General features: G+C 36.9%; 1 protein-coding gene across 8 annotated transcripts in view; it reads right to left on the bottom strand.

Annotated features, from left to right (window-relative positions):
• The window catches only part of ndst1b (N-deacetylase/N-sulfotransferase (heparan glucosaminyl) 1b), an 81,211-nt gene that overhangs the window by 11,383 nt on the left and 42,869 nt on the right, over positions 1–26,959 (bottom strand). For all 8 annotated transcript variants that reach the window (XR_015926142.1, XM_088604328.1, XM_088604327.1 and 5 more), the window contains 9 exons: positions 19,574–20,456; positions 12,837–13,319; positions 11,426–11,513; positions 10,714–10,868; positions 9,733–9,918; positions 7,680–7,808; positions 6,939–7,121; positions 3,174–3,270; positions 1,986–2,109 (listed from right to left, as the gene is read on the bottom strand). Coding sequence is in view for 7 of the 8 variants with exons in the window: in XM_088604328.1 (XP_088460454.1) it covers positions 1,986–2,109; positions 3,174–3,270; positions 6,939–7,121; positions 7,680–7,808; positions 9,733–9,918; positions 10,714–10,868; positions 11,426–11,513; positions 12,837–13,319; positions 19,574–20,083 (1,955 nt within the window). In the remaining variant the exon portion in view is untranslated. The remainder of the gene's footprint in view (positions 1–1,985; positions 2,110–3,173; positions 3,271–6,938; positions 7,122–7,679; positions 7,809–9,732; positions 9,919–10,713; positions 10,869–11,425; positions 11,514–12,836; positions 13,320–19,573; positions 20,457–26,959) is intronic.

The following is a 26,959-nucleotide window of genomic DNA, read 5'->3' as shown; positions in this document are numbered from 1 at the left end:
CACCCCTCCTCCTGTCCGAATTGGCCTGAATCTACAGTATGGGGTTGACTGTAATGCTTTAAAAGCCAAGTAACTTGAAGGTGGGAATTCCAGAGAAATCATTCCATACTTCCTAAATCTGTCCTCTGTGAAGTGGTGGTGTTTGTAGCCATGAGTCATGACATAAAACACATACCAGTGATAATTCCAAATAGTATTCAGGCTCCTTACAAAGGTAAATGAAGATCCAGTTGTTGATAATGTTCAGACATTTAACAAGTGAATTATTTACTAGTTCATTCCCTGAGGCCATCAGCCTGGTCAATACACCCCACCACGGGACAATCAACTATCAAGACCTCATTTAGAATACTGTGTACGATTCTGGTTGGCATCTTCCAAATAAAATACTCCTCTTGAAAACAGTCCAATGAAGAATGACCAGATACAGTCCCGTACATAAGGCTAAAAGAAGTGGTATTTTTTAGCCTTGAACAGAGGCGAATACAAGAGTACCAGATTCAAGTGTTTAAAACCCTCAAAGGCACTTACATAATCAACCAATGGGCTTTCTCAGAATCAACAGTGAAATATGAACCAGGGGATATAAGTGGAAACTATGGGGAAGCACATTTAGAAGTGAGAACAGGAGGTACTTTACAGAAATTGTTGTGAGAGTCTGGAACAAGCTACCCACTCATGTTGTCGCAGCCGATACCCATGCTCTTTAAAGAAACAGCTGAACGAATTAGGCAGGCCAGAGTGAATAAGCTACTAGCACCAAAATGAGGTAGACGGGCAGAATGTCCTCCTCTTATTTGTAACGTATGTTCACATTTTTAACAAATATTGTTAAACCTAAACACCTTACTAGAAATTTAATTACAAGAAGAAATGTGTGTTCTTAAAATTAATGAACCATTTGCTGCTGACACTGATGCACATGGCATAACCTCTTGATGTTAGAAGAATAACCTTCCAATGATTGGATGTATTTTAGTTACTTTAAATATTTACTAAATGGAAGGTCCTGAACTGCACAGATAAAATTTGTCAGCACAGTAAAATTATTCTGCTCAGTGAAGCAAATCAAACATTTAAAATCATGAGGTTGTTTAATTATAATTTAGATTTTACAACACTGTTATAATGATTACAGTAAGCCTGTACAAATGTGATCATATTCTCATTTAATATTTTTAATAGAATCCATTACTGCATTGAGATGTACAGTATACATATATCTAAACGTTTTTAGTGTGAAGCTGAAACAAGACATTTCTGTGTTATGTGATGGAATGCAAAATACAAAAAATTAGGCATAATTCATATTATAATTAAATAGTTCAAACATACAACTGAACTGTTTTCAGTTTTTATTTTTTAACACTCAATATTATTTAGCATCCATAATAAAAATGAATAAAAAAAGACCGATCCTGATTATGCACTATGAAGAACAAAAATCACAGGCACACCCTGGTTATGTTAAAGTGACATCATATCTAACAGACCGGCTTTAGTAATGGTATTTATTTTAATGGTTTCATGACAATTTTATATCTCCACCTCTTTGAAGAGCTGGCAGAATAGTAATAAGAGATGCATGCTCTGTCAAACTGTCAAACTACAGTGTAGTGTTTTGGGGAACATTTCTTTAGTGGGGAGTTAAAACGATATTTTTCATGTACAGTTATTTCATATCAGAACAGTGTTTCACTTATATGTTACGGTTATTCAAAGTGGTTGAAGGTTTTTGTTTTGGGATAAGTTTAAGATAAGATAACTTTATGTTATATATTTAGACATTATATTAAATTATATGCATCTGTAATAAAACAGCTTTAAAAACAAAACCCAGAGAGAAAACTGTAACAAAACCTCAATAAGTAAATAGTGAAATACAACAAAAAAGGTTAATTGTGAGGTATGGAAAGTATGATTGATTTAATTAATTTGCTTCTTTACACCATAGTCATTAGTCATCGTCAGTATTGAGACATTACCAGTCTATTCCCTTGTGGTAGTTGTGCCCATTAAAGAACTGGATCTCTTCGAAAGTTTCTTTGCTTGGGTAGTTACTGGTGAGATCTGGATGCATACCCAAGAAGAGATAGAGTGCTGTGGTACCTTAATAAAAAGATAAAAACTTTCTGAATACATCAGAAGTCCACACATAAGGAAATAATGCAGCAAATTATACCAAACAACAGTTTTCACTGATAATAGCATGCAGAACTGTTTTCAGAACACACTTAATTGCACATTTTTAAAGATTTGTTAAGAGATGAGTTTTCAGGGAACATTCCTCATAATCACACCCTGTATTGATGTGCCAGTTTGAATGCCTAGGTTCAAATATTAGCTGCCCTTGTTAAGGCACTGTAATTGAAGACTTAAAGCACTAAACTGAATGTTACAAAATTCCACAACATTACACAACTACATACAAGCAGCCGTAGTAATAATAGTTCTAACAAAAACAGAAGAAAAGTAAGGAGATGATGGTAGCCACAAGAATGGGAAGAACTGAACACTATTTTTAAACAGATTCATGACCCTCATGCACAAAGCTTCTTTAATCAGTAACTGTTTTTATTAAAATCATGCCTGATTTTTTCAGTTGAAAATAGTCCAGTAAGACTGCTATAATCAGTTTAATTAGTATTCAACTCGTCTTACATGTTTACTGTATCAAATCAAAACAGAAAAAGCCGCTCACTGTTTTCAGCACTTCTGTAACTAGTTGTTCATACTAGATACTTAATATTTTCCATCAACCTATTAATTCTGTAACAAGCTGTGGGATTGTGGACATTTTGAAAAGTCACTGAATAATAACCAACCAAGGTAAGGAGTAATGCAGAAGTTCAGCAGACCAGTCCTCAGGAGTTGCTGTCCAGCTGGATTTACATGACTCTTCAAATTATCAAGAGCTTAGGAGTGCAGAAAAACCTTAAACTTGCCAAGCTAAGAAAATAATTAATTGCATTAGGCAATTAAGACCTTGGATAGAATGATAACCAGAAGACCACTGCACTAATAAGGGTATGGATTGCCCCGAGTGCTGTGAAGGCAGGAATGAGTAGCTGGTGTTTAATAAATTACTTAAGTAATAAATCTTTAATCTTCAAGATAGCCAGCTATTTATAAAAGTTGTGCTCAGCTTGCACAGGAGATGTTCTGCGTCTTACCAGTCTTCTGTGGCCCAATGATAAGCAGTTTAGGAAACCTGTCACATGTTTTCTCTTTAGACCAGATATCTTTGTGCCTCTTGTCTTCACAAGGGTCCTGAAAGACAAAGTAAAAAAGCCCATGTAAAAGACAAGAGCAGTCACAGCTTTTGAGCAAAAGTACAGCTTATGCCTCTCACAACCTAATGCAGAGGTTCAATATCAACACATAAAGCCTCACAAAGATACTAAAGCTATAAATATTACCACTGGTTCAGTGGACAGTTTGATAGCAGGTTGACCTGCCGAGCAGATATCACTGAATTGCCCTGGGTAACTGTAGTTTTCAAGTTGCCAATTGTAAAAAACAAATGATTACTGGCAATGAACGGAAACAACAATTATATCCTAGTTGAAAAAAAGTTGTCAGTGCCAGTCTTGTTTTCAGAGGAAATGCCATAAGAAATGAACAAAGAGATTTGACCCTTTTGTAAAAGGTCACTTTTTAATACATACATTCACCTTTTTGACAGTGCTGCTGTTAACATCACATGGCTCCAGTAAAATCTATCTAGCATGTAATTGGTATGCAAATTGGTTATTATAAAAACCATTTTAGTTCTGTATTTGAGTTTTAAACACTTTTATCAGAGACATTATTTTGCTAATGCAAAACGATGTTTAATAGAAAGAACACTTGGAGCAACTGGAGCACTTTGTCAAAACTGGTTATTTTATCACGTAATCTCCCAGAACACCTTAATCAGACAAAATAATGTAACTTCATTAATGCACACTTGGTGAAAAGCCTTGTGTAATACAGGAGATGTAGTCTTTTAGGCATAATACTGCAGTGATTTACTACAGAATGGAAGTGTCAACTTCAAAGTGCTAAAATTCTGTTTCTCATATATGTAGTATAGTATATATCAGTGATTGTTTTTTAGTCCTAGTTCCAGGCTAAGTGTGTCACTCGTTACCATCATAGATTTTTAAAAAATCATCACCTGAATGCTAACTACTGAAACCTCTGAGTGAAAATTACCTGCACTATTCAGTCTTCCATGTAATTTTTATCTGGTGTTCTTCATTTCTACCAAGTACTTGGTATTTTGTATTTACTGGATAAGACACATGCTGAAAACAATTATAGGATTTCACTTCTAATTCTCTAATGAATTAGGCACAGTACCATCGATCTACTGTTAAACTGTACAGGGGTCAACAGATTATGAAACCAATTAAACTGGGATAACAATTAGCTTATATTATATAATCCTTTAAAGTGAATCCTTATCAAACCTGTGATAAGTGAACCTAACAAACTCATATTTCTACAATGTGAAATTCAGTGCTATCCAAAAGTGATTGGTATAGTAAAAAATCTTCTTGTATGGCAAAAAGATAAAAAAAAATCTTATTCCAAATATTTCTACACAAAGTGGAAGACAAAAAATCCTCCAGATGCTAAAACTACAAAAAATAAAAGCTACTTAGTTTCTAGTCAAACGAAGATGGAAAAAAGTAATGAGGCAGTTCCTTCTGTCCCCCCCCCCAAGAAAGCTTGCAGCTTAGAAAACAATTACAGGCCTTGTCAGGTAATGATTACAGCACACTGGACAGATGGAGAAAAAAGAAACAGAGCAGTGGGAGGTCAGAGACAATAGAGCGCTTGCACCAGTAGAGACAAGATTTGATCCTGTTTGCCAAAAGACAGGACTGCAACAGCCAAGGATGTAGCCATATAGTATCCAGCATACTCTAATCCAAGGCCAGTGGAAAATGAGGAAAATCACCCTATGTTTTGTGGAGAGTTATTCATTTATTAATTGGAATTCAGGCATTTAAAAAACTAGTCTCAATAAAAGAGTTTATCAATAAAAAAGTTTTAGAAACTTGTCTATGCAGCTTTTAAAATTGCACATTACTGATGGATTTCAGTTCTTTAAACTATCAGTACGTTTTTCTCCGACAATGGCTACCATCAAAGCCTGACTGAGTGGTATTCTGCTGGCCAGGTCACTGGCGATTTTGTTTGCAACCTCTGTGTCACGGACACAGAACAACATTTTAGTATGTTATCTTCTGGAATGTTTAAAAAAAGAAAAGCTACTGAAGCACAGTTTATCGCTGCTACGCAATAGTAACTTGATGAGGTTTTCTGGCATGAAGGAAAGATCTCCATCACTTGCTATTGACTCAAAAACTAAGAAAAAGATTCCCATCTGAACAGACTGATTAAAACAGACAAAACTCAAATAAATACATTACTTAACTGAAAGACTGGTATCATGAATTAACACTGATAAAAGGATAAGCCTGGGACTAAATTCGGGGCTCTAGGAACTTCTGGAGACTTGAACTTGAGACTCTGATGTCTGATGTATTTTACTTTCCAAAAACAATTTGTGACACTGAAGGAAGATCCAAGAAAAAAACAACAACCATATAGACATATATTAGAAAGTCTTCGGAGTTTTATACGTTAAGTATTATGTGATTTTTCTATTCTACACCCATTCCCTGTGCACACTATCAATTGTTAACAACACGGATAATTTCAAGAGGTCGATTTATCTTTAAATCAAAACTATATTCACACACGCAAACACATCACATTTATATTAATGTGCTTTCAGAAAAATACAGGCTACCCAAATAACTTATTTAAAATGTTAATATTTTATTATTTATAAGGGGAAGTATTACACATAGAGAAAAATTACAACCTGGCAATGAGGAAAAAATGTATGAGCTCTAACACGCTTCTTTACATTGTAATTCAGTTTGGAAATGTCTTACAATACACATGGTAGTGAAACAAAAAGGAAAAAAAATATTTATGTTTTTATTGTAATATTCTGATTCAAACCTCTTTTTAAAAAGACAACTTCCTAGATCTAGCAATAAAGAGGTGTCCAGCAATTTCATTACTTTCTGACCCAACAAACAGACACCTACATTTTTTTACTGTCATCACTGAGATTTCTGTTCATAAATAATTTCCCCCAATCTCTGACACTCACATTGTTTATATCAAGGACTTATGGCTCACACTCACACCATGTTGACTGTGTTGACTAGTGACCCAAGGCAGTACCTGTCAATTCAGTCTCAAGATTTGAGGACTCAACTACCAACATGCCCTTAAGTAAAAATACCTTTTTCGTCTGAAGAAAGATTTTCTTCCCGCTCAAATGAAACATGTAAATGATTTATTATACTATAATAAGATTCAATAAGCAGAGAACAAACTCAAAAAAGAGTGTCACTAATTAGAGCTACAAGGCAACAGATCCTTTGAATTATTTGTATAAATGTAGTCAGGGCAGCTCCATTTATGAACTAAAACAGACTGTGAAAAGCGTGAAATATATGCAGACCTCCTCCAGTTTGGCACCCAAAGCTCCCACCTCATTACAGGGAAAACCCCTGTCAACCTTCACGTAACAGTGTAATAAAAAAACAATGGAAAACTTTTTAATGGGTGAGTAACTATTCGAGCTGTTAAGTGCACAGTCGTAACTATTCAAGTATCAATCTCAGCAGTTCTCCATTTCAAAATCTAAAGCTGCTGAATTGAAGGCAGCTTTAAAGCAGATTGCCTTATGTTTTATTGCAATTTAGCTACACTCCTACTTGTATCAGGGGTTAAATGGTACATACTGCAGTAGATGCTCTTCAGTTAAAAGAGCTCATTCACTTCATATCAACAGTTTCAGCTTTTTATGTCTGTGTAATCTGTATTCACTGGGAGGAAACTCATCATTCAGTGTGAACGCTTACCTGCCAGACAGGGTCTTTCTCCTCAGGGAAGATCTGGAAATAGCGCTGGGCCAGCTGAATGGGGGGCAGGGTCTGCAGCTTCAAGTTGGTCCAGGACTGGATAAACTTGATGAGGTTTTTGAAGGTGTAAAGTCCTAACCGGTCATTCCCATAGTTAGACAGGTGGGTCATGAAAATGCTAATCTGAAAGGAAAAACAGTTTCACCATAGCATTTTATAAAGGCCAGATTTTTTCTTTATAGTTACATGTCTTTTATAATTCTTCTAAATTGTTTATAAATTCAAAAATATATGGACAGAATTGATTTAAATTATCTTGTTGGTTAAGTTTATTTTTTTTGGACAAAAGTTCATGACCGTTCAGGCTTTGTGCATACAACAGATTTTAAAACATATAAAAGTCCTCAATAAAAAAAGAAAACATTCAATAGATAAAATAGGACATGAATGCAATAGTTTTTATATTTATGGATGTTATGACAGAATACTAGACTTAGCCATGAGAACAGCTCAGAAATTAGAGTTCATTAGAAAAAATGTACTAACGTGAAAAACGTTATACAAATTTGAGATGCACGTAATTATTTTCAAGTCAACTGGTATACCTTTAAAACAAATCATTTTTGTTAAAAACCTGACAAGTATATTTTATTTTAGAAACAAAAAAACTGAAAACTAACTGGTGCCGTTTGATGCCTCAATGATATAAATGTCGATTTGTTTCCTGTCTGTGTCACTTACTGGGTTCAATAGGACAGTGAGGAAGAGTTCCCCCCCATTAATCATTTTATCTAGTTCCTTGGGACTCCCTGGGTATTCATTGTAGAAGATGGTATGTGTGAACAACCCACAGGTCTGCCTTGGTAGAACCTACAGATGGAAGACAAAATCGGTATAGTACTACCTTACATCAGCACATGCAACACCCTCGCCTGTAGTACTTATTTAACTAAGTAATAGCATCTACTGTATAGGCCACAACCAAGGAAATTATATTTTAAATAACACATTGAATTCTACAGTAAAAGCATATTTATATAAAACAACTTTTGCGCAACAGTAGGTTTAAATCACAAACTCAGTTCAACATAAAAAATTTTCTTAGTCCTTGGACTGTAGCAGTTCTTAAAAAAAAACTATCTACTAAAAGTAACAGATTAATGCACCACGAGTACCAACTGTCTATTTACCTATAAAGGTACATTTGAAAGCCGAGATAAAAGATGAGCAACAAAGCCACTTAGCTTAAACTCCTTACTAAATCACCTCCAACAACACATGGACTGCAGTATACCCTTTGGCAGAAAAAGTATACACAAAAGTTTGCAAAACAAATCAGGTACAAAGTCTAAATTCCTAATTCAATCTTTTTACCCTCAATATTGTCTAGTACATTGGTATGGAATGGGTAAAGTGAAACAGTTAACTGAAAGGAAAACATGGTATGCACATACTGTAAGCTTTTTGAAAGAGGTAAGAATATTTAAAACTTTACATGGCAAAGTGAAAGGAGAGCACCGAAATGCTGAATAAGGGCAGAGAAATCGATCTAAAAACCTTGGAGACTTTAACACTAAGTTACGGATTCAGACTTTCAATGAGAATAATTCACTGTGAAGTGTCAAGGTTGCCGTAGGTTTTTCAGATGACGCTATCAGTCTTGTGCCAAGAACTTCAAATGTCAAAATAATAAGTAATGATAAATTGTACTAAAGGCCATTTTTCAAAATGCAAACAATTTTTTACTCCATTATTTTACTCAAAAGGTAAAAATATAAAAAAATATTAATATACTTTTAAAATCTCAACTAATGTACATGTAGGAACTCTTAAGTAACCTATTCATATGAAGTTTTTATTGTTAAAGTGAAGTTTCAGAATAGAACTAGTATTGTGGTAAGTGCATTCTAAATGTGGCTCTATGTGCACCCAATTACTAGTTTGCCAGGGAGACCAATATCCACAGTGAGTTTTCATCCAATTTGTACACAGCACAATTTATTTAAAAGATATAAACAGAAGCATGAATAATACAAGACCTGTAAGAAATAATTATGAAATACCAGAGCTTTGCAACAAACTGGGTTATTTGCTTTGTTACAAAGTGTGCTTTGTTCAATGGGTACAATAGAAACATATAGAGAAGTAGTATTATGTTAGAAATAAACCATTTAGCAGCAAGTACAATTTAAGAGTATAATTATAGCTGTAACTGTGTAATTTGCAGAAGAGAAAATATACTCTCCTTGAAAATCAATTTAAACAGTGAAAACTTTCTCTGCCTACTAAGCAGCCAAACAAACTGTACTTAAACAGTCAGCTCTTCAGAACACAATAAAAAGACATCCCAAGAAAGTCCCCATAATTAGACAAAAAGACATTTTACTCAGTCTTTTAAAGATTCATTCCTTTTACAAGCCTCTAGCATCTTTAGTAGATCCTTTATATCTTTTATATGAAGGTTCCTTTTGGTAGTTTGTTGTGAGTTCAGAGACAGAAGTTGCATTTCTTTGAAATGTGAAAGCTACATTTATTAGAAAAGTGGAATCATCCTTTTTGAGATTTTAAATTCTATTGATTTAAAATTATAATTGCGAAATTATTCTGCACTATCAATCCAAATACTTAGCGGGGAAAAAAAAATGTGGTACTTGCTCTACTAACAGCTCAATAGACCAAAAATGAAACTTGGCCCAGTTTGCATAGTAACCTTCGGCCTGACTGCTCTGGGCATAGCAGGCCCACTTGTGTACACAGCAGTGGTAGGGCATCAGAGTGGCAGATTGGCACTTACACTGATGCCGCTGTGAGTGAAGCCCCGGCGGAAGCGAGCAGGCTTCAGATGGGGATACTCCTCTGTGCTGGTCACCTTGATTCCCCACACTTTCTTCCAGGCTTCGTAGAGCTGCACGTGCACGGGATACACTCCAGAATGATGGGGGGCTACTGCATAGCCCATATTGGTGGGGATGCCATGCTCCTGAAAGAAATAAAATGCTTAGTTACAGTCTTCCACGGATAAAACTACACTGTTAAAACACATCATGTGGAGATGAACTGCATCAATGGAACGGTGCATTATATTACACTGTACACTTTGGTGCCAAAGGAAATCATACGTTTTATTCACATTTTTAATTTTCCTTGTTTCACCCTTTACTGTCTTCATTACGATTAAGAAAAAAAGACTAACCTACTGTTTCTGAATGAACACCCAGGAAATACACTAATTTATCTTGATATTTTTTAGACAATTTAAACCTTAATTTTAATTATAACTTACTAAAGATCTCCTGTTGTTTAGAACGGTAACAAGATCTCGCATAACTGTAGAACTCTTTAAAGGATAAAATGATCTAGGTTTCACCTTTGTTATTATATACTCAGTGGAGACAAGAAAAGGTATTTTAGTGTTCTGATTTGAAGATAGCAAAGTCTTTGCTTCTTGAAAAGTATTACTTGATATGATTACTTGTTATACAGTGACTTTTTAGTACTTTGCCAGGAGAGATATATAGCCTATCTACAGCCACGGTAAACTATACGCAAGAATTTTGTGGGTTTTAGTGTCATGTATTTTTTTTAAATCAATACGTCATCTTTATTCCAGCTTTGATGTTGCAAGAGACAACTCGGTAAACTTCTGTTTAATATTCCACGTATCATGCAGGGATACACAGGTTTCCCACAGATCTGCGAGCAGGATTTTCATTTCAAAGCACATGGAGCAGAAGAGTTACAAGGCATTTCTGAAGCTCTCCGGTACCAGACTTACAGTGGCAAACTTCTTGTTGAGGATCATCTGTTCAGCCAATACTGTCTGGTTATGGAAGAGATGTGGCTGCATGTGACTCCACATGTGGGGAAACCACCAGAACTCCTTTACATACGACAGTAAGAGGTCGTCCCCCTTGTCCTCCTCGTCTGTACCTTTGAACACATTGACGGGACAAAGCAGATGAATGAGACCACGAAGCCACACAAGATACGTCTTAGTTAGGCCTACTTCAGAAAATTTCAATTAAGCTTTGGATACAAGTTATCCCCCCCCACAACACCTCCCTTGCTGTAGATCGTCTTACAATTCATCACGCCCCCATATGCATTCGATAAGCATAATACAATAAGCAGTACAGATCTGCCACACTGTCACAGTCCTAACTGCAGCTCACAGAAAGTCTCAAATTTCAGGCACAATTGGATATGCCACATAATCTGCTTTTAGCATATTTATACTCTTCTTTATTGCAATCCATCTAAGTGAGATGAATTATAAAATTCTGCCCAGAACTGTAAAATCTCCTTCAGAAGACAACCTTTTAAGTAAGTCACTTAAAGTAAGCCACAGATATCGAAGCTGAACTTGTATCTGTGCAAGTGGGTTAAAATGCTCTTCAAACTGATTTACACACTTATTTGGAAAAAGCCAAATAACTAATTACATTTCATTCTGGCTTTTGTCACAAGCTACCACCTCAGTGAATTACCTGTGTGAAAAAACTTCCCTGAGAAGCCTAGATTGAAAGTAAAATTAGGAACATAGGTGCGAAGCTCATTCTGTGTCTCCAGCAGAGCCTGTAAAGTACAAAACATAAGATTTGTAAGGTTACATTTAGTCCACTGTTACTAAGAGCTGCAACAAAATGTGCAATCTTTTTCTTTGTTTTCTTTAAAACAAGAAAAACAAATTCCCCCATTGCAAATAATGACAGCAGACATTATTAAATAAGATCAATACATTACATAGGCTCTGAATTCAGCTTTTCTTGTTTGTTTTCTTTGATGTCAATGAGAATACTTGCAAAACCTGCCATCTAAAGCATATTTCATTTCTATCTTGTCAAGATTTGACTTACATATAACAATGAGAACAATTAGCTGTCAAAAGCACCACTTTGATTTTTAAAACCCGTCTTCTTTCCTTTCCTGAATACTTATATCTGGGTGTTAAAAATAAAGATGAATGATTATGAAAACAATGCTGTGCTTTTTTCACACCACATCTAAGTTTATGAACATCTTTGTACAATGCAAAAGAACAAGTAAAAGGTTTATTCCGTGCTGAAAAGAGAAGAAAGGAACACGTTTCCGCTGTGGAGCCTTCTTCATGTGCGTTTCCTTTCTTCTCTTTTCAGCATGGAATAAACCTTTACTTGTGCCTTTGCAGCCTACGCATGCTGACGCAGCGACCTACTTGAACTATCATTGTACAATGTTATTATCCTCTCTGTCAGCTTCAGACATTACTGGAGAAGTTTCAAAAATAATAAAGCTGCCAGAAATTCAAGGAGGGCACAGGCTGATCAACAGTATCTCTGTACTATTAGTACACATTTGTATGAAGAGCACAAAAGGTAAAATGTTTTTCAGATTTCTCGTACCTACCCGGAAACAATTTAAAAGTAAGTGATGGACTCGCACCAAAACACTTACATACTTTGAAAAGTAGTGCAATTTAGTGTGCTGCCAATGTGTTTCTACTTTGCTGGCAATTGGAACAAAAGATGCCAGGAATATGCTTTTTGGTTTCAGGAATCTTTTCATTATGTCACTTAATTTTCTACCATTTAGAAAAGAAGACCATCAAGGAGAATTGTGGAAGAACATTTATAATACTCAAGATATTTAATACACAGGGTTTTATTTAAGAACCTCTGACTGTACTTTAATAACCTAAAAAACAGCAAGTGAAATCAAAGTCTGCACAAAATGCTGAACTTAAGAATGCGTAACAGCATAGCTGCCCACTCTGACGAATGTTTCTAAGGATTTAGCAGAGTGCTTGTGGATTATAGACGAAAGCGGCTCTACATCTTTTCTCACGGTGTTAAAGCCTTTCAAAAAAGTAGCACAACTCCCACAGGGCACCAGAAAAAAGAAGGGAAAAAGTCAAGAGACCTTGACATCTGGGACTTTCATGCGTGTACCCTCCTTGCCCACAAAGATGTCATCAATGTCCACCAGAAGGTAGCGGTCCAGGGACAGAGAGAGCCGCTTGCCAGTCAGGAAGGACACGGCGTCGACAAAGACCAGCTTATGGAGCCAGAAGTTGAGGTTGTTGCCGAAGAGGACACGCTGGATGCCATCGTGCAGCCCCAGGTCCTGCACCACCGAGGTGTGGAGCGCAGCGCTCACCCCCAGCTGGGGAATGCTCTCCGCGGACTTGGTTTTAGCCAGCAACACCGGCTCGTAGGTGGAATGGTTGGACTGGAAGACGGTCCAGTCATCACCGGGCAGCAGGCCATGCTCCACCTCGTGGGCTTTAGTGATGAAAAGAAGGGGTGACTTGGGGTTCACGCTGCAGTCCTTCAGGCCCAGGTTGGAGTGCAGGAAAAGCGGGAAGCCCTTCAGCTGGGCACTAAGCAAGCTGTTCTCATTGGCCTAAGTAAAAATGCAGAACAATAAAAAAGAATAAGTATCTCAAACGGCATTTACATTTGCCAAACTGGTATTTATGAAGTTCCTGCTACCATAATAATCTTACAAAATACAAAATACAAAAGATCCACTCCCACTTTGTTCTTGAAATGATGCACACAGTAACAAACCTTTCAGTTCTAGTTACGTAAAAGGCTGAGAAATTTATAAAATGCACATGCATACCATAATAGATTTTCTTTTAGCCTCCTAGTTGTAAAAAATATAAATGGGCTACATGAAAATAAGTTTAACTGGATGGTGGACTGGATGAAGAAAGGGAATATGGGTCAACTAATGATTCCTTTATACTCTACGGAAGATTTTCATTTGTTGTCTGCTCTCTACTGCTGTTAGTTTAAATCCTCAAGAGCAAGGTTACTAATTCTTTAGCCATTCTGGTCCACCCTATTGCAGGATATTGCTACAACCAACTCCTTAATAATGTAGTTCATGATTAGCAAGATCAATATAACAAGTAATAAGATGGTTATATCCAAAGGACTGCAAGGAATGGCGATTGTGAAGGCAACAAGTAGAGTATTACTGCTCTAGATTATTTCCTAATCCTGGTCCTCTTCAATTCTAGATTTCATTTCAACTCAGATGTTGATCAATTAAGCTTACTGAACTGACTTAATTGAACTAACTCATTAATTTCTAATTGTTTTCTAAACTAGGGATAAAGCCTCACAATATACATTATGCGTGTCACTTCCAAAACAGTAAGTGGAACTCTGTCTCTCACTTCTTCCTTCTTCTTCTGCTACCTTTCTAAAATGCTTTGTTTATTAATGTTTTGCAGATACAGGTGAGAATAACAATTTAATATTCTCATACTCTCAGCCCATTGGTTAATTTTAGTCACTGAAACAATACAGTGTGAGGACAGCAGACATAGTATCTCCCAGAGGTTTCACACTAATTTCTAACCTTGGTCTACTATTTAAAGAACTGAAACAGTTTTCAAAACACAAGCAGGCAGATAAATTTAAAGTAAAAAAAGTTCAGTTGGAATGAGAACAAGAGGACACCTGGCACTCCAAGATTGGGAAACTGTTCTAGAGCACAACAGGGTATCAATAACACAGACTATTCTTTAATATGAAAGTAAACATACTAGACCTCTGCATGAAAGAATGGTGTGTGCATCAACACTGGCATACAGTTGGAATAAAACTGCTTACAAAGGCACATATTATAGGCATTAATCTCAGTCAAAAAAATGTCAACTGTACATTTTTGCCCATGACTATGAATTTGTTATCCACAGGCATAGTTTTAAATCTATTTTGATATATTTTTATTGAAAAGCAAACAATATCGCTGCTCATTTTCCAAGTTGTTTCCGAATTAAATTTTAAAATCGGATTTTAAAAATGAGACTTATTTCAATAATTCTTCATTTTCTATCCAGAAAATTAAAACTCCCAAATCATCCAGAAATTGGTTAAGCTCACTTAAAATGCAATTTGGTTTTTAACAAAAAAAATTAGAAACCATTCAATTGGCTTTTTATTGTGCATTTTTGTTCTTTGTTCTTAACAAGCATCTCTCCAGATAGGCTCTAAATTTCCAGCTAAATATTTCTTAAAGTGAATAAATAGAATGTACAGCAACCTTTAAAGACATTTTCATTGTTGCTTTAATTAATACCAATTATTAGTATTAACAATACCAATTCACACCATAAGAGGCAAGATGAAAGTAAGTTGTTATGCTGCACAGAACGTTTGAATGATTACAAAATCATTTTTCCTGATGTTTGTAGACAAAAGTAATCTTTCTGCTAGAAAAATGCGATCACAGTGCACTTAAAGTAATAATAATTAATAATTGCTTACACTTATATAGCGCTTTTCTGGACATTCCACTCAAAGCGCTTTACAGGTAATGGGGACTCCTCTCCACCACCACCACCAATGTGCAGCCCCACTTTGAGGATGTGACAGCAGCCATAGTGTGCCAGTACACTCACCACACATCAGCTATTAGCGGGGAGGAGAACAGAGTAATGAAGCCAATACATAGATGGGGATTATTAGGAGGCCATGATTGGTAAGGGCCAATGGGAAATTTAGCCATGATGCCAGGGTTACACCCTTACTTTTTTTAAGAAACGCCCTGGGATTTTTAATGACCACAGAGTCAGGACCACGGTTTTAAGTCTTATCTGAAGGATGGCGCCTTTTTACAATAAAGTGTCCCCGTCACTATACTATAATTGCGTAAAGTGTTGCTTAAACCTTCTGAAGATGATGCTGCCACTGTACCAGAATACTAATACTAATGGAAGGTTTATTCCAAGAGATTTCAAAGTTGCCAGTTTGAACATTTCTCATTCCTTCTGTTTGTGGGTAGTATTTTGTTCCATACTAACACACTCCACAGATGGCAATGTCTTCTGATTATCACTACTGAAATGACATGCAATTGGAAATGCTATTAATTGTGAAAGGTATACAAAGCTTTCAAAAGGGGTCTGCTTATCGTCTTTTAGTTTCCCCAAAGTATTGTTGGTTGCCTTTGTAATAGCAAATGCAGTAAACTATTCCCTTAGACATACTGTACACATACAGGTTGGCTTCTGAAATCTGTACAGGGATTGTTGTTTTTGCAGGTGCATCCTGGTCTATTACATGAATAAGTACCTTTTAAAAAAAGTGCTGAGCATTTATAGATTCATGTCCCTTATACAATTATGACAGAGGCTAAAGTTTAAAAAAACACTGCTGTAGATTTTTTGTGCTGTAGAATTTTCCTTTGCATTGTCTCCTAAGTGTTTCTGTTGGTGGGCTGGTAATCGAGGACTAGAGGAATTGTTATCTGTGAATTCCTCACTGCTTGCTAAAGTGTTATATCCGTCTATGGAAGATTCACTGGATTAAGCTGTAAAAACAATTTCTTTCAGAAAACCCATTTCCTCCTCACTTTTGTTTAGAAACAGTTATCGCTGCATATTAGGCTCAAAAGCTAAGAATAATGAAGTCTTTGTAAACGGTCTCGAGTCTCTCAAGGGTGTAAAGATTTGTTTTGTGGACGAGAATGAGAGTAAATAGGTTTGTATATACTGGATGATGTGTTAACTGTGGAACTTAAAGATGATTGAAATGTGGAAGAAGATTATATTCCCATACCCATTTCAAAAATGCTCTATATGGTGGAAATTTGCTTGTGACTGAACAAAGTAATTCAGGTCCTCACACGAGTTTGTAGAAATTTCACCAATGTATTTAAGGTATAGTAAAGGTATTTCAACAGATCCTAAAAATGGCAGCTATTCACCCGTCCCTTTTAGTTCCCATGCCAACACCTCTTGAGTGTAAAAATGTTAATAAAATACAAGTAATTCAATGTGAGGACTACTTCAGCTAATCACAAAAGGAAGTGTGTTGGAAAGCTTTTAGTCTGCTCATTGAGGAAAGGTTTTAGTGCATTTAAATCTTCATTGTTAAGAATGACAGTGCACAGGCCTTTAATGTCCATTGTAAAGAGTACAGTAGTGTTTGTCTTTGAAATGGGCTAATATTTGGTGAAAATACATAGAGTCCCTAACTAAATGTACAAGTCCATATGAGAGAGACACTACATTACAAAATACTAATGGAAATGCTAGAATAAAATTGAGTATTGAATTGCTGGTCTTGTGGAAAGTAGACAAAAGGCGCTGATTTATACTGTTCATTTAAAGCTTTTTGGCAAAAACATACCAGCTAACGGAAAAGGGCTGATAAAGCAGTCAGGACAACAAGTGTCTTGTATACTTCAACAAAAGTGCATTGTAGTGTTAAACTACATATGGATTGCAGCATCAACCATTTGTTTATAATAAAACTTAAATCTTTTTTCACAGAGAACCACTGTGTATAAGAAACAATATAATCAGGAAAACAGATCCCCATATTTCAGTGTGTGGAGAGAACTGTACTAAATGTATATAATTTTTACATTTTTTACATTTGTTTTACAAACCTATACATTGGGGACTGCAGCATTACCACCCTATAGACTAATCTTGAAAGATCTCAAGACCTAAGTAAGGTTGGATCTCAGCAATACAGTATTGGGATGGGAGACCTCTAAAGAAAAGGTTTACTGCTATATGTGGTGATGGTGAATCAGTTGGAGAAAATTTTCCAGAGGACAGGAATTTCCAAGTCAATGCCCCAGCAAAGAGATAAAATTCTGGAGGAAGTGCAGTCATTCTGATGAAATGTTCAACTTTGATCTTGACTGTGACTGCTCATTAAAGATCCCACATCCCTGTTGATAAGAGTAGGGGCATTAACCTGGGAGCCCTGTTTAAATTTGAATTGGGCCTGGCACAACCTGACCTATGTAAATTTACCCCCTTAATTCCATTTGTGAAGGAACTGCTCACTTCTAAACCAGATCTGCTGTGTAATGAGACTGCCTGAGCGTAAAGGCTGTCATGTGTCACCCAGGTGGATGCTGCACATCAGTGACATGTGAAGAGTGTTCCCTCCTATGTGGAAAGTATTTGAGGATTCCTCTGGATAAAAATGCCAGCAATTATTAACTACTAAGATTTTCAGCTTGAAGAAAAAGGCTTCATTTTCATCTGAAAGGCTAAAGGAATCACCACATGTACTGGTTTTTTAAACAAAACATGTTCAGATGAGTCAAAGCTGATTTCTTTGAGATGCATACTCCCTGTTAAATGCATCCACACCAAGTGGATTAAATGGTTATTTTTATATAGTCATAAAATGACACTGTTAACAGCAGTCCTTAAACTGTCATCTATACATTTACTGTCTTGGCAGGCAAACAATTTCAAAACACTTTCCTATAGTCCATCATCAACTCCTTTTATTTCGTTCACTGCTAAACAGTGTCAGGGCAATCATGGAAATGATATGTTTGGAGTCAGACTCTAAGTGTGAATAAAGATGGACACTAGTTGTTGTATATGCATATAATTGGCCAAAGGCTCATATTCAAACAGCCACATAACATTAGTTTCTTTATAATGCCTGAAAGCAATTATGCAGTGAATGAAGTGGTGGGTTGAGGATTTTATTCCAGTTACACATGAGTATGAATACGGACTAACAAAGAAAGACAAGTAGGCTTAAACATGTTTATGCTTGCACGTGTAATTGAAGTGAAAGGGTTAGCAATAGCTTTCCGGCTGCAATATCGCTTGTGCTTCTTACAGGAATGAGACCATCGAACGTATGGAGAATTCCAACTCGATCTGAAAGTCTTGGTATGATAATAGACCCGGAATCACAAAACATTCAAGTGTTGTTCTAATAAAGCCAGCAGGTTTGCTTTACCACACACTTCTAGGTCCATTATCACCTACTGACGGAGCTGGAATTGGCAAAGGGATCAATGGAGTGTGAAAGTAATTTAGGTGTTTAATAGGATCCAGACATCTTCATTGTGAAGCCATGATGCCGTTTCAATACTTTCTGAAGCAGGACGTTGCACTGATCCCGAGTTTTTCCTTCCCCAGATTTCTCAAAATGACTCTTGATTAAACTAACCCTGACCAGATAAAAAAGAACATACAATAATTATAGATTAGGGGCATACTGTTAAAAAAAACCACAAGAACCCTTGTCTGAAGAACCCTCACAAGTCTTGAACCCAATCTTGGGTTTCAAATATTTTCTAATTTAAATCCCCAAAAGAGTCAGATGTTAGGAATGCAAGCAATTACACCCTTGCTCAATTTGCTCAGAGGTAAAGGCAATCCTCTTGCCTGCATTAGTTGTTTTTTCTCCTGACTAATTAAACTCCTGCCCCTTCATAATTATAAATAATTGGGGTTTAGAAGTCGAAGTCTGATGCAAGACTGATCAAGTCTGACAGCCCTCTACAGTTTTTGAATTTTCATATTTTGTAGCTTTGAAAACAAAACATGACACGGAATACAACCAAATACCTAACACTGCTTTATGTGGTTTTAGTTAAAATGGCTCAGAGATGGGTTCCAAGTCAGTTTAGTATGGCAGAACAATTTAAAAAAACATCTCACATAAAATGCACAATGATTTTTCTTTGTTGACAGTTAACCCCATCGGCAAAGAGAACGCACTTCACTTGGAAACTCGCACAATTGATTAACAGGAACCTAACTGCCATGGTCTTATTTAAAGTTGTGAGGGACCCAGCTGCTTCTTCACTCGACACTTGCAGAGTTCACAAAGAGCGACCACTGAAAGGGCTAGCGCATTGGACCTTACCTTGAAGAAACCAATTATTCCCACTCCGTACTCAACACAGTATTTGTCTAGCAGCTCTCGATTCCAGGCGTCAAGGTTGACATATTTGAGGATGTTCTCGTAAATGATCAGAGTGAAGCGGCCCCGGTCTTTGTCTGTAAGGGTAGGCATGTCCCCTTTCCCCGGGGAGATTTCGGTCCTGTATTTAAAGCGGCTGGATTCCAGGATGGCCACAATCTCCTGGCCGAGTTGTGAGTACAGGCTTTCCACGAAAACAAGCACGACAGGGTCTGTGCGAGAGGTGTCCGCGGGCTTCATGGTCTTCAGAGGGAGCAGGCGGGAAGGGGTGACCTTGGGATCATCGCAGTCCTGGGGCGGCCCGTCGCCAGCTGGCTCCAGATCCCGCTTGACGCCGTACAGGAAGTAAGCGGAGACGAAGACGCTCACCATGCAGAACGCAAAGAGCAGCAGTAGGCTCGTTTGGAGCGTTAGCTGCCGGAACAGCCGCCGCACTCTTCCACACAAATTCATGCTCCTGCTCTCCTGCGTGGTCTTTAAAAAGGGGTAAACAACACCCAGCAGCAGCAACAACTTAGAAAAACATGAAGATACAGCTCACCCCACCGCATGCTTTTCATGTCACCATTGCAGACGGATGGTGGATTTTATATCGGAATGGTAAATCATCAGCTTTGGTGCAAATTTTATGTGCCTCTGTTTTCGCCCCCAACCCCCACACTTCCTAAGTTCTTGATTTCCTTGCAGATTTTTTAGACAGGCTTGTTTGATGGTTATCTGCAGTTAGATCCAGGAGGTAACTGTAGAATCCAAGCAGCCACAGGATCTTGAGGCTATTTCTGCAGGTCATCGCCAAAGCATTACCGGGTTTTCATGTCCTGGTGATCTGGAAATAAAATAAGAAGAATGATCAAGGTTTAGCATATTTTCTTCCCTACATTGCCATCTTTTATCATTCCTTACCTGGTCAAGTCACATTATTGACTTTTAATAAGACCGTGAAAAGAATAGTCTCCATCACATACACTGAACATGAAAAGAAACTTATCACTTACAACTTAAGCAAATCCACAAACTCATCGCAAAAATAACTTTCATAGCAGGTGCACTCTGAATAGATGTGACATTGTTACATTTATTCTGATGATTAACATAAGTCATCAACTGTGAAAGTCAGAAGCTAGTAGAATGCATGTCTACTGTTGGATGCAATACGTTTGCGTCACACACTTTTCATCACGTTTGCCATGTGTCTGTCCACGGGTCTCTAACCCCTAACGAAATGCCTACATTATCCCAGGTCATAACATAAATGATCACGATGAGTAAGGCGCTCAGCATAACTGTCACATTCTCCTCTTGCCAGAAAACCTGCTAAAACAAAAATAATGTTCTATGGAACAATTAGTGGATTGTGCTGAATATGTAAGCCACATTAATGGACAACCAGCAGGGTGGTCAAAACAACTCATCTCCTGTCCCCAGTCTACTGTCTCATTAATGAGGAGATTTTATGCTTATGCTACAAGGACATGTGTAACAACAAGTCATGAATGATCAATCAATCAAAATGATGCTAAAATATTTAATCAATACCCAAAATGCACAGATCATGCATAGACAGGGCAATACCTTTCTTTTGATGTTCAGTATACTGTAAATGATCCTTACAAAAGCACCCAGGCACAGATATTCACCAGGGTCAAAGCCTACAGGTCCCAGAAGAAAACCTGTTCACTGTAAATAGCAACAGTAGCATCTACTAAAATTATATCAATGCTCTTCACATAACCAGAGACCTAGAATTACAAGCCATAATATGAGTATTTTAAGAGGCACTTCAAATCAGATTTCAACAAATTCTGAAAGATGGCAATTACCCCTTTGATTTTTACTACTTTTTAAAACCTACTCAAAGCAGCAAAGTGTAAAATAAAAAAAAGTATCCTCCACAGTCTCCTGATATAGCATAAGGCTAAAATGTTGCGGAATATTAAGACAAAACGTGTAATGTTTCTAAAGGCAATGTTACATTTACCCCATAATACAAACTACTCATATTGACCAGGAAAGGTTTTAAAAAATGATCTTCATACCTGCTTATTAACTTCAAAGGTACAAAATCTCTTAATGCTTCATCTCTAAAACTACAGCTGATGCGTGAGAGCAATGTGTAAAATGAAAAGGAAAAGAAAACTATCAGGGTAAGCATAAAGAAATAGTGCTGTAACCAAAATGCAGTAATTATTTCTGTATAGAAATGTATGTATTCATGCAAGAAGAATAAATTAAGAACTGGAAGTGTATTTGAAAGGCAGGAACTTTATTTTCACAGCAGAATATACATGTATCTTTGGATCTATTGAGATCTCAAAGGACAAAAGCGTGAAATCTGTCAGTAGAGAATCCCTTCCCTGAGTTGTAATGAATCTCCTTATTCATGGTGGAATAAGTTCTCTTACACTTAAACTAGGATATTCTTCTTTCTCACAAGAGAAGAAAAAAGATCTGGAAATGCTGAGTGAAAAAGAGAAGAGGCAATCTACCTGCAAATTATCTTTTTCAACAAAGAAAGCAAGGTGCTGGATGCTAATGTGATACTGTGAAGGAAAGCTTTAACTTTGCTGGCTGAAACCCCCATATTATTCTAAATTTATCCAGCATGCTGCATGTCTAGAACCATTATTTATTGAACCCATTGTAAACTCAGTTGCACCTGAATAAGATCATTAGTATCACTCATCCGTACGTACAACTTTTAATGAGCTGAACACTGTTGGGCAAAACCAGCAAAAAGTGTATCATGGAAGAAACGGCAAAAATGAAGGAACAAGCTAAACTTGTAATTCCTTGTTAACTTCTATCTAGCGTGCTTACTTTCTGGCAGTAAATTTTCTTCAACCTTGTTTCAACAGACGGAAACCTACAACCTAAGTCATTAAACAGCTGACTGCAATCCCATAAAAAAAGCTACTGTAGTCCTTCAGAAATTAGGAGAGACATATAAAGATTGAGTTTGCTTTGAGGTGTGGGTGAATGGCAAGCTATAGCAAGTCTGAAATGTAATATGAGCAGTTCCTCATAGTAATTTGATCCAGACTTAAGGACACAGAGAAAAAAAAACTAAGAGCTCCAAGGGGAAAGAGAAAAGCAAAGTAGGAAAAAAACACTCCAAGTAATTATAAAAAAGGGATGGTGGGGGGGGTGGAGCATTTTATCACTTCAAAAGTTTATTGCTGTAGCACGTGAAATCGATACTTCTTGGGCTGTTGCCTTTAGTTAGCTACAGTCAATGCAAGGTATCCAATATCCCCACTGGAATTTGAGGAAAAAATGTTTTATGAAGTGAAACAAAGCTAGAAAGAATTCCACAGGGGGTTGCCAGGAAGTAATACTGGATGTTAGTTGTGCTGCCCACCCCCACATCCAATACCTGTCATTTCAGTCCCATTCTGTAAAGACAAAGAGAAGGACAAAGACTGGTTCGCAAAACGTGATTGTCACCTAAAAAACGTGATATTTGATTTCTGGGGCAGCCTACGTCTTAATGTAAAGACAAGACAATTTACAAATAAAATCAGAATACCCATTCAAGATAAATTCTTCAAAGGTGTCCTCTTAACCACCACAAAACTGTATCCATTTCTTTTGACCTCAATAAATGTGAAATACCGTTTCTAAAAAGAGGAAAAGTGCTATACAGGTGTTACTGGTAACAAATTTGTTTATGGAATACCATCTCAGTGGAATTTATTACTTCAAATGCCGTATGTATGTTGCTCCATACCGTTAAATGATGTTGCTTTTTGATAAAGAAGCAGCCTGAAGAATAAGACGAAAAGGATCTCAACTGGAGCTGTACAAAGCAAGCATAAAATTCTCTATGTACTTAGAACACTGTATGCAGAGAACATACTGAATTTTAATGCACAACAAAAAATAATCACTCGATGCGTTAACCGTTCAGGTGACAACTGAAAAGGAAAGACTAGATTAGGAAATATATCCAGTGTAGCTGTAGTCCTACAAAGACACATGGAAATTCTTTAATCGTTCAGATGACTGACAGAAGAGCAAAGTTATTGTTAACATTCTGATAGATGCACCTGAATACCGAGTCCTCTGAGATTATATAAAAAATATTGCTGATCCATTTTAGATTGTGTGATAGCTTTACTTACAGTGTATTGCATGTGCCTTGCATTGCATTTAGAAGCTAGGCTTTAAATGATGCTTTTAGGATACTGACAGAAAAATGAAGAACCACTGGAGGAAAAAAAAAGGATTCTCACATAACACCTTGGAATTACAGTGTCTTTCAAAGGATTCGCACTTCAAATTAATTTCTATCTCATTCCTTGCAGGTGCAATTTTGAGTTGGGCTTTGTCACAACATGCTAAGTGTTAGTGATGTAGTATGCCCATAGGATATTACAAATGTAAGTATCTTTGTAGATGTTCTTTAACATTTACTTTATTTTATAGGCGTTAAGTCATATCTTTAAAAAGGTTAAATGTGTTTAATTAATGGAACACTCAATTACTCATCATCATCACTACAACAAGTTAGAACAATTTTGAACCTTGAGTACCACAGTCCTACTGATTTAATAGGAAATGTTTAAATCCTCAAGTGGTAACTTCACCATATCAGTCCATAAATGATTCAGTTCAGTTTATTAAGACTTAAGGTGGAACAAAAACAAGAAGAATTAGCAGCTAGTGAATTATGAATTTAGCTATGAATATGTTAGCCGTTTCCACAATAAAATATTTAGGCTGATAAAACAATTTTATATCATGCTTTGTTGGGACTAGGAAAGTCATACAGGCATGCCAAGACTCATTTGTGTATTTGCATTCAAAAGCACTTTAAAGGATTTGAATGAAATTGCTTTACAAATAAAAAATTGAACAAGAGGCATGTTTCCCCTGAAAAAGCATATGACATCGATACGTCAAAGCACATTAATAAGAAGCAGAATTCATTATTTTGTTCACTACCTCTCCCCCTTGTCTAAAGGTAAGGTCATCTTCTTTTGTTTAAATTTTGTTTAGAAACAAATCGACGCAATACGTGCTGCCTCTAATTATGTGGCATTCAATTCACCAAGAAATCAAAGATTAAAATTTAAACACCACAGGTAACCAAAAACATGTCCTTTTCCTTAAAATTCCATTTTCAAAGCAGAAACCCGATTATCCCTGGAGATAGAGAGACAGCAACACATTGCATGCGTTTCTACTGAGCACAAGCACCAGGGCTACACTGTGGAGATGAGGGCTACACAATTTCAAGGCTCCCATTAACCTAGCTGGCATACTTTTGGGAGATGGCAGGAAGCCTGAGCTCCAAAAGGAAACCCATACGAACACAGGGAGAACATGGAAACTCCATACAGCAGGCACCCTGGTTGGAGTTCAGAGCGGTGCCTAGGAGGTATGGCACAGAACCACCAACAGCCACACCAGCAGGTCACCTCGTTTTCCCTAAAAATCCGCAATACAATTATTTACACACAAGGTTCAGATATACTTAGCACAGATCAGCGGCTTGCTTTCTGCTTTGTTTTTCTGTTGAGATGCATCCCATGCCACAGACATCACCTGAGCGAAAGCTGTTTGGCCAGTTAATTGCACACCTAATAGCTATTATTGATGCAAGAGAGAAAATAAAGATCGAAATGGTGTTACTTCAAATGAAATGGCTTTCCGACATTTCAGTTTCCAACTTCTGCTGTCGTAGAAACTGCAACAACAAAGGACCTGAAACTGGCCAGGTAGAAGTACACTGGTTTCAGATAAGCACCTCGAATGTTGCAGCAGTGATTCCTACACCTCACAAAAAAAACAAATGGCCAGCTGACTATCTTTACTGTGTTACTGATACATGCCCTGTCCTGGAAATGGCTAGCACTCAAAACTTGCGTCTACCACATTGCTTTACTATAACATTTTGATTTTTTAGAAGGCTTCAAAACCGCATACACTTTACAGAATGCATGCTTTTTCCGTCAGATACTTGTTATCCCCAAAGGTGAAATGTAATTAGATATTTGATGAGATACTGTAGGCACATTCAATGAGTTTTTACAAAAATATAAATTAATAAAAGGCTTATGGTAAGACTTACTAAAATAACTATGCTATGGGATAATTCATATCCAAGATATTCACAGCATATTAATTTTTACAGCTGCAATAACAGAAGAGTAGACGCCTAAACCTTCAGAATTTACAAAAACAAAAGTTCTAGACAGCTCAACTGCAAGCCTTAATTTCCTGAAGCAAACCAAACTACATGCAATATTGATGATGCAAAGTGTTGCAGAGAGAAACGTTATCTACTTTAGGACCCCCACACCCCCATAACCAATGCAGGCCACATGTCTGGGAGATTAATTGTTCAGTAGCATTTTTCTGTTAGGGAATATACATTTTCTAAAAAAAAGACACTATGGAAACAGTAAAATCCACATTGCAATAAGATTTCCGTTACTGCTAGCACACTGACAGTAATAAATGATGTCCTTCCATATTCTAGGCAATACCATAGCAACAACACACTCTCCATGGAGACACCATAGTAACAGTCCTTTCCATGGAAACTGCATGACAACATTGCTCACCCAGGAGCAAGACCACAGTGTTTTTTAGAAGGGAGTAATTTATTATTTTGCTTAGTAAAAGGACTTAAAATAAACATTTTTGTAAATATTCAAATGTCAAGAAAGCAGAGGTTCCTCTTTGTGCCTTTCAATTAACAGGTTGTTATTTTAAAAGGGATAAGGGTAGTCTGAATTATTAAAAGTACTTAAGTATTAAAAAGTTCATAGTTGTAGCTTCTAGGAAACCACTTTAAGAAACCAGTAACCATAAATCTTTAGTAGAACAGAGTAAGAAAAACAAAAACCACTGAATAAATCAATCTATTTTGAAGTACTTTACATGCTTTGAATTCCTACCACTTTTAAAAACACTGGAGAGGTTCGAGTGGGGAGCTGCGTCAGTGTGCGGGCAGCAAAGGAACAAGTACAGGTCAATTTCATGCCAAACGGTAGAAAAAACAACGTTTTGGCTGTTGTGCCTTCTTCAGCCATCAGGCTAATTTCCAAGATCAAGGCTCAACAGCCAAAACTCCCCCCCCCCGATTTTTCTGCTTTTCAGCATAGAATCAACCTCATCTTGTTCCACAACGTACCCCACTGAGTGGGCACTGTTTGCTATGAGACCAGAGGCCTAGGGGTAAACCGCATAATTACATCACTTCTTAAATCTATAAAAAAGCATTCCACACAAACTGCACAGAATCACAACACTGGACTTCATAGTTTAATCACATTTTCTTTTAGCTGTATTACATCACGACTGTTCTTCCAGTTTTTTGGG

This window comes from Lepisosteus platostomus, chromosome 13 (genome assembly GCF_059453375.1).
Source record: "Lepisosteus platostomus isolate fLepPlt1 chromosome 13, fLepPlt1.hap1, whole genome shotgun sequence".
NCBI lineage: Eukaryota > Metazoa > Chordata > Actinopteri > Semionotiformes > Lepisosteidae > Lepisosteus > Lepisosteus platostomus.
This window is presented reverse-complemented; position numbering and strand designations above follow the sequence as displayed.